The 9,185-nt window shown below is 39.7% G+C and overlaps 2 protein-coding genes across 2 annotated transcripts; both read right to left on the bottom strand.

The window, feature by feature from the left end:
* LOC109216176 lies at window positions 1,556–2,164 on the bottom strand. Its single transcript, XM_019380308.1, has one exon. The coding sequence runs from the start codon at window positions 2,162–2,164 to the stop codon at window positions 1,556–1,558; it is 609 nt and encodes a 202-aa protein (XP_019235853.1).
* LOC109216184 lies at window positions 2,351–3,817 on the bottom strand. The gene is made up of 2 exons (XM_019380319.1): window positions 3,014–3,817; window positions 2,351–2,854 (listed from the first exon to the last, which is right to left on the bottom strand). Exons 1-2 carry the CDS (start codon window positions 3,815–3,817, stop codon window positions 2,351–2,353), a joined length of 1,308 nt encoding a protein of 435 aa, XP_019235864.1.

Here is a 9,185-nt window from a genome sequence, read left to right on the forward strand (position 1 = left end):
CTGTGTACACTATCACCTTGGATCCCAACAAATAAGCCCGGAATTTCTCAAAGGCATAGACAATAGCAAGAAGTTCTTACTCAGTCACCGTGTAGTTCATTTGTGCGCCATTGAGTGTCTTGCTTGCGTAATAGACCGGATGGAGAACCTTGTTATGACGTTGTCCAAGAACTGCCCCAATAGCTACACCACTGGCGTCACACATGAGTTCGAATGGAAGAGACCAATCGGGTGTGACAATAATAGGTGTCGTGGTGAGCTTTTGTTTAAATTCCTCAAAGGCTTTGAGGCACGTCTCGTCAAACACAAATTTCGCATCTTTCTTAAGGAGTTTGCACGTTGGATTTGCAATTTTGGAAAAATCCTTGATGAAACGCCTTTAGAATCCGGCATGCCCCAAGAAACTTCGGACACCTTTAACTGAAGTAGGCGGAGGAATCTTGGAAATGATCTCGATCTTTGCCCGGTCAACTTCTATGCCATGTTTGGAAATTTTGTGGCCCAAAACAATGCCCCGTCCACCATGAAGTGGCATTTTTCCCAATTTAGCACGAGGTTCGTTTCTTCACATCTCTTAACCACTTTTCTAAGGTTGTCTAGACAATGCTCAAAATAATCACCCATGACCGAGAAGTCGTCCATGAATACCTCTAGGAAATCCTCCACCATATCGGAGAATATTGATATCATTCACCTTTGAAAAGTGGCCGGAGCATTGCATAGCCCAAATGGCATCCGGCTAAATGCAAATGTCCCATATGGACAAGTGAATGTTGTTTTTTCCTGATCTTCCAATGCGATATTGATTTGATTGTAGCCGGAGTATCCATCCAAGAAGCAACAGAATGACCTTCCCGCTAGCCGATCAAGCATTTGATCAATAAAAGGCATAGGGAAATGGTCCTTGCATGTAGCACTATTTAGCTCCGGTAATCCATACACACCCTCCATCCGGCCACCGTTCTTGTTGGGATGAGCTCGTTCTTCCCATTTTCAATCACGGTCATGCCTCCCTTTTTCGGCACACATTGCAAAGGGCTCACCCAAGAACTATCGGCAATAGGGCAGACTACACCGGCATCCAACCACTTGATTATTTCTTTCTTTACCACTTCTTGCATTGAAGGGTTTAACCTTCGTTGATGTTCCATACTTGGTTTAATCTCATTTTCCAATTGGATCTTGTGTTCGCAAATTCCGGCGGGAATCCCCCGGGTATCCGCAATTGTCCATCCAATAGCTTTCCTATGCTCCCTCAAGACATTCAACAATTGCTCTACCTGCACATCATTCAACAAAGAAGAGACAATTACCGGTAAAGTATCATTTGAGCTAAGAAATTTATACCTCAAGTGCGGTGGATGTGGTTTGAGCTCTAGTTGTGGTGGCTCAATGATTGAATGCTTTGTGGGAGGAGTGGCTCTATTCTCCAAGTCGAGAGAGAGCTTCTTCGGAGAATAGGTGTAGGACCCAAGCCCTTCCAATGCATTGACTGATTACATATACCCCTCCATATCTTCACCATCAAAGTTTACCAAAATAGCCGCCAACGCCTTCATTGTTCTTCCATCTTCATTTCAATCGCATCTTCCACTTCATCAACAACATCAATCACCGAGATACTTTCATATGCATATGGTAGTTTCATACACTTGCTTGCCTGGAATGTTACCTCTTCATCATTTACACGGAATTTGATCTCATTCCTTTCTGAATCCATTAGTACTCTTCCCGTGGCAAGGAATGGTCTCCCCAAGATGATAGGGATCTCTTTGTCAACTGCACAATCAAGGATTAGGAAATTGGCGGGTAGATGGAGCTCTCCCACTTTCACAAGCACATCACCAACGATTCCCACCGGTCTCTTTATAGAACGATCGGCCATTTGCAACCTCATACTTGTAGGCCTCGGCATACCTAATCCCGCTTGCTTGTAAATAGCAAGAGGCATTAAGTTAATGCTAGCCCCATTGTCAAAAAGAGCTATTGCAAAATCACGTGCCCCAATAGTACATGGAATAGTGAAAGCTCCAGGGTCTTCTTTCTTTTGAACAGTGGATGTTGTAATGATGGAACTAACCCGGTGAGTCACATTCACCACTTCATTCTTGGTGGTTCTCTTCTTGGTAATCAAATCTTTCAAATATTTAGCAAAACCCGGCATCTCTTGAAATGCTTCCACTAATGGAATATTCACCGATAAATGCTTGAGAATGTCATAGAATTTTTCGAGTTTGCTATCATCAACCTTCCTTGCATGTCTTTGAGGAAAAGGAGGAGGAGGTCTAGGGATAGGTGGTAGAGCTTTTGGTGTCTCTTTTACCTTTTCCTTTACCTCTTCCCGATTCACTTATTGAACTTTCAAGTCTTCCGGAACCTTTTCAACTTCAACAACCCTTGGTTCTCCAATCTCAACCTCTTGCTCAGACTCTTCTACTTCAACCACTTGTTCACTCTCTCCTTGTAGTACCTTCCCACTCCGAGTAGTAATTGCCATGATGTGAGAAGTTGGACCACTTCCACTACCCTTTGGGTTCGCAATTGTGTCACTAGGAAGTGTTCCCTTTTGCTTTGGATTTTGTTCCCTAGAGAGGTCTCTAATTTGCATCTCCAATTTTTTAATGGATGCGGTATGAGAACCCACAAGCTCGGTCATATGTCTAATAGAAGTGTCGGACCTCTCTTGATTTTGCAATACACGTTCAAGCATGCTTTCCAACATGGAATCACTTGAGGACCCTTGATTTGGATATTGACCCTTTGGTGGAACATAAGGGTTGGAACTCCAATTTGAGAAGTTGTTGTTGTTGTTATTCCAATTTCCTTGATTTGAGCTACCTTGGTCATTTCGCCACTGTTGGTTGCCTTGCCATTGCGGGTTAGGCCTCCATTGATTTTGTTGTCCTTGACCTTGGTATTGTTGCCTTTGATAACCTCCTTTAAAGTTGTTGACGTAGTTTGCTTCCTCAAAGTCTTCATTTTATATGGGTTGTGCATCCTCCACCACATTTACCTTCTTCGTTTGGCTTTCAGTGAACATCTTTGTCAACACATTGACATTAGTGGCAAGCCCTGCGATTACTTGATCTCTCTCTTGATTTTCCTTAATCATGTTGGTCAAGGAGGGAGAACTGTATGCAATTCCACCGGTGGTGTCCTCTGAATGCCAAGCTTGATTGTGTTGTGCCATTTTGTCAAGGATTTGTGTGATCCTTGCGAATGTCTTGTCCATAAAAGATCCATCAGCTGCATTCTTGGCTATAGATTGGTTCATAGCATCTAAACCCATGTAGAATTTCTCCAACAAGATAGAGTCCGGAAAACCATTATTGGGAGACCTCACCAAGTATAACTTGAATCGATCCCATGCTTCATGTAGATGTTCTCCCGGTAGTTGCTTGAAGAAGAAAATTTTATCCCGAAGATCAGAATTCTTGCTTTGCGGGAACCATTTAGCTAAGAATACTCGGACAAGTTCAGGCCAAGAATGAATGAAATTTGGTGGCATGTTTTGAAGCCACTTCCTTGCATCCCCAGTTAGGGAGTACTTGAACACCCTCAACCTTAGGGCATCATCTGAGACGTTGTTCTGCTTATGCATCGCACACACACCCAAGAAGTTTCTGAGATGTTGTGTCGGATCATCATCAGTGGAATTCTTGAAAAACCCCTCTGCTTTGAGCATTAGGATTAAACCATGTTCCACTTTCAAAGTTGAAGCACCAACAACAGGAGGTACAATAGCATTTGTATCCTCAACGTACCCATCTATGTCCGCAAAAGGATTTTCATCCACTTCTTCCTCATAGTCGGACATGTCTTCCTATCAACACCAAGCAAAACAAGCAAAGTGTGATGGAATAGAATAAGACGTAAAGTAAAACACACACTAATTAGTAATTTCAAAATTGTATTCCCCGGCAACGACGCCAAAATTTGATACGCTCAAACTACACTTTAATTAAGTAGTGTAAGGCGGTCGGTATCAAACATAATAACCCAACAAGGTTGGGGTCGAATCCCACAGGGAATAGGTGTTAAAAGGTTACTCGAGTTGTGTGCTACTCTACTTGGGGTCGTAATTCTATTCTGTTAATTGTAACAAGAGTATGATATGATTTTGATTTAAATAGAGAACTAATTGTAACATTGAGAATGTAAATAATATGATTAAAGAAAACCAAGGATATCGCCACTAACATAAAACATACCATATAAAAAAAAAATTAAGAAGCTAATAACCAAAATCAAGAAGCTAATAAACACAATAATATCACACATCACATGAAAATACAATAACAACAAAATAAAAATAACCAAACTACCAATCTCCACAGTTAGCCACATTTATACAAGAATAACAGTTATACAAGAAGCTACCCCCAAACTTGTGAGAGAGAGTGAATTCTTTCCATTTGATATCCCATTTTTGTTTTGAATTAAGATTTATGAGTGTGGGATTCTCTCTTAAATGTGAGAACACATGAGATTTGAGTTGTGAATTTAATCCCATTTTCAATTGGAAGGAATGAACTAAGAGAGATAATTGTGATAGAGAGGCAAATTTTGAAGCTTTAGTGTCATGACTTGATTTGCTACTTTGATTTGCATAGTGCTTGAGCACTTGAAATGTAATGAAGTTCATGAAAAGTGTTCGGCAATTCATATGCGTTTGTTTAATTGTTGGTACCAATCGAAGTAATGCATTTGTGCTTATAGTAGATCTTTTTGGCTTGGCATGATAAGGATGCAATGTTGAGTTAAATACTTGGGAGGAGATTTTGTCGCTTTCATTGCTTGAGGACAAGCAATAGTTTAAGTTTGGGGGTTTGATAAGTTGGTATTTTACCAACTTATCTTGTCTTTAAGCCTATATTTTTGCTATGTTTGAGTGATAAAATCACGTGTTTAATGCCATTTACTTCTATATTACAGGTTCTATGTGATGTAGAAGTGATGTCGAAGAAACCAAGTGAAACGAGTCAAAAAGAAGCTAAAAGAAAGAAAATCTGGGCAATGCCCTCAGTTGTCGCAATTGCGACAAATCCTGGGAATTGCGAAGCCTGCGGTCATGGTAATTGCGATGAATTCATGGGAATTGCGAAGGAAGACCATTTAGGCAGTCTTCGCAAATGCGAAGTCAATGCTAGCAGTCAACCTTCGCAAATGCGAAGCATCTGTCGCAAATGCGAAGTGGAGCAGCAGAGCCATAGTTCGCAATTGCGAACTTATGTTCGAAAATGCGAAAATCGAGCAGCAGACCTAGACAATTCTGGAATTTCATATTTTTTGGCCCCAAACCATTTAATACCCGACCTAGCTCATTTGTAAAATATCTTTGGCATATCTTTTGGCATATTTTCAGTCTGAGGGCTAGAGAGAACAAGCTTTGGAAGCTAGGGTTTGCACACGCACTTTGGTCTTGAAGATTTGAAGCTTGTGGTTGAGAATTTCTTACCCATTTATGTTTATTTCTTCATTTCCTAGCTTTGTATTGTATATCTAAGTGTATAGTATTTTATCCAACACTTGAATCTTATTTATGGAAACATTCATATTTAAAGTGTGGATTAAATGCCTTGTTGTGCTTATGTATTGAATGATTTTTATTCTTTATGAAGTGAGTTATTGTTACTTTAATTCTTCTTGTTCTTTAATGTTTCCAAAGGCTTTAGCTAACCCTAGGACTCGCCCAATAACTCCGAATTAATTTTGGAAAAGATTATTTGGGGTTGGGAAAGATTAATTAACAAGAACTTGAGGCTTTAACCCTCATTTTATAGATTCTACCTAGAGATAGGATTGAACTACTTATAGCCATATCCGGGGGTGCTTAATCTCTTAATTGTATTAGGGATAATTCAATTAGGAAGTCTTATTAGTCTTTGGAAGAAACTAATATAGAATTATTACCCGTGGCTAATTAACATAAACTCGCTCATATTTGTAAAATCATGAAATACATTGGATCGTTACTTGAGTGTAATTCTGAAAGTATCCATACTTGTAGCCATTGATCATTTTACTTGCTTTCTATGTTAGTTTACATTTCCACATTTAGGTATAAATATTTTCTCAAATCAATTCTAAGTGTTTGGCATTGCATAACAAGTGATAATTCTCTTACATTCCTAATCGCCTACATATTGTTCTCTGTGGGATTCGACCCCGACTCATAGTTGGGTAAATTATATTGCATGCGACCGTGTCCATTTACTTTTTAGTAGTGGATTTGGACGTCATCATAGTCCCAAAGTAAATATGCAAAATAGGGGGATCTACCGGAATACCGTTCCGTAGTCCCAAAGTAAATATGCAGAACAGGGGGATCTACCGGAATACCGTTCGGTAGTCCCAAATAAATATGTAGAACAGGGGGATCTACTGGAATACCGTTCCGTAGTCCAAAATTAAATATGCAGCTCAAACAACGGAAATAACAGCTACAACAAGAAAACCTACAATTTCGACTAAGTACGAGTCAAGGAAAAAAAGAAATTTCACTAAACATGCTGCACAGAGTTCAGATAAGCAATTAAGGCAAGTAAACAGTCTATTATAAGCTTAAAGGATACTACACATGCTGATATGACTCAAATAAGAAGAAGAACAGGTTATTACCTAGTGAAAATCAGGTTTATACATCAATTAACCCATGTACGTACTCGTCACTTCACGTACACGGCGCTCACATATCAAATAGTACCAAATCCTAAGGGGAGTTCCCCTACACAAGGTTAGGCAAGCCACTTACCTCGAACCAAGCTCAATCAATCAATCAAAATGCCTTTCGCACGAATATCCGGCTGCGAGTGGCCCAATCAGTTATATAACCTAAATATAGCTACAAGAAACTAATCTAGCTAACGAAATCAAAGTTAAAGCATGAAATTAGAAAAATGCCAAAAAAGCCTCCTCGGGAACACGTCTCGAAATCGGGTAAAAGTCATAAAATACGAACACTCATTCACTCACGAGTTCAACCATACCAAAATTAGCCAATTCCGATCACAACTCGACCTTCAAATCCTCAATTTGTTGTTTATGAAGTTTCTACAAATTTTCCCAAATTTCCATCTCAAAGTACTAACTAAATGATGAAATCAGTGATATATTCATGTATATTAACCAAATCCGAGTTAGAATCACTTACCCCGGTGAATTTCTTGAAAACCCCATGAAAAACCGTCTCAAATCGAGCTCCCAAGGTCCAAAAATGAAATAATAACCTAAGCCTCGGTTATATAGTACATTCTCTGAACTCACCATGTGAAGTCCGCACAATTCCAAGTGCGGCCGCACATCCTAGCTCCTGCGGATGCACAAAAATTGTGCGGCCGCACTCTCTTGGTGACTGCACTGCCAGGCTTTAATATTTTGGCCATAACTTTCTCTACAGATGTCCAAATGATGACTTATTTATCTTTCTGAAAACTAGACACGAAGGGCAACAACTTTCGTTGTTGAATCATCTCAAAAGTCCTTGTACGTCAAAAGATATAAGCTTCTGAAGTCAGACCAGCGAATTTGAGAATTCCCCAGTGCCGCCGCACAAAAAATTTTGCGGCCCGCACACTCCTCTGCGGCCTAAAGTGCGTCCGCACACAAAATTTTGCGGTCCGCACAATTACCCTGAGGTCCGCACTTCCCTTTTTGCTCAGCACTCCCAAAATGTGTGGTCCGCACTTCCAAAGACCCCCAGAACAACATTAGAGTGCCGAAAAGCACGTACTCGCTCAAAACTCACCCTGAAACACACCCGAGGCCCCCGGGACCTCAACCAAAAATACCAACCAATCCTAAAATACCATAAAAACTTAGTCGAGCCCTCAAATCACACTAAACAACGCTAAAATCACGAATCATCCTCCGATTCAAACTTAAAGAACTTGAAACTTCAAATTCGACAACCGATGCCGAAACCAACCATGGTTTGCTATGTATTAGTTATACATAGGATAATACCAAATAGGTTGTATAACTAATACTTTCATTAGTAATATATATGTTAAAAAAGTATACCAAACAAAGGATTAGTCATACCAAAAGCTAATGCATGCATTATCTTCTATATTGACTCCTATCAAACGACCCCTAAGCTCATGCAGAGGTATAAATAAGTAGTGGATAGCATGCTATACATGCCTATGAACCCAAAATGATTAGATACTCTAAAATGCCAAACGTTGTTGTTGTACTTTATGTAGTCTCCATTTTCATATGCACTTTTTGTATCTCTATTAATGCTTTTTCTTGGATAATATTCACTTCTATTATCCTTAAGCTCACGAGCAATGGAGTGTAAGAAACAAGAAATCTAATAAGCCATTACCTCCAGGTCCAAAACCATGGCCAATAATTGGCAGCCTTCCTCAAATGCTCCTTAATAGCAAGCCATCATCTCATGTGATACACAAACTTATGGAGGAAATGGACACTGAAATCGCTTGCATTCATCTTGGTAATGTCCACGTCATTCCAGTAACTTCTCCTGAGCTTGCTTGCGAGTTCTTAAAGAATCAAGACTCTATTTTCTCCTCGAGGCCTATTTGCATGCCGCGAACCTCGTTAGCAATGGATACTTGACTTTAATGTTTCTCCCCATATGTGATCAATGGATGAAAATGAGAAAAATCGTTGCTTCTCATGTGCTCTCACCAACATCTCTTCAATGGCTTAGTCATAAAAGGGATGAAGACGCTGACCACCTTCTTCGATATGTTTACAATGAATGCAGCAACCAATCGGTAATTAACTTGAAGAAATTGACAAGATATTATTGTGGGACTGTTATTTGGAATATGATTTTTAGCAAGAGATTATTTGAAAAAGTAGTTGAGGAGCAAGTTGATGCACTCTTCACACTTCTTTAATACCTCCATTCTTTTGGTATCTCAGATTTCTTGCCATTGTTAAGTGTGTTTGATTTTGATGGTCACAAGAAAATTATCAAGAAAGCCTTTGCCACAACAACAAAACACATTGATATTAAAATTGATCAGAGGATTCAGATTTGGAAGGATGGCAACAAAACTGTGGAAGAGGACATCCTTGATGTTCTTATAATGCTCAAGGATGCCACTGGGAATCCGTTGATGAATGTTAAAGAGATTAAACACAAGTCCTTATAAGTATACTTCAACTCCCCTAATCCATGTGAATGACATTGTTGAATTGTGTCGACC

This window comes from Nicotiana attenuata, chromosome 2 (genome assembly GCF_001879085.1).
Source record: "Nicotiana attenuata strain UT chromosome 2, NIATTr2, whole genome shotgun sequence".
Classification (NCBI taxonomy): Eukaryota; Viridiplantae; Streptophyta; class Magnoliopsida; order Solanales; family Solanaceae; genus Nicotiana; species Nicotiana attenuata.

Coding starts and splice junctions, on each gene's coding strand:
- LOC109216176 (XM_019380308.1), bottom strand. CDS start 2,164: ATGCCGGGTTTTGCTAAATATTTGAAAGATTTGATTACCAAGAAGAGA.
- LOC109216184 (XM_019380319.1), bottom strand. CDS start 3,817: ATGTCCGACTATGAGGAAGAAGTGGATGAAAATCCTTTTGCGGACATA. Junction 2,855..3,013: donor CTGAAAGCCAAACGAAGAAG/GTAAATGTGGTG, acceptor GGCAACCAACAG/TGGCGAAATGACCAAGGTAG.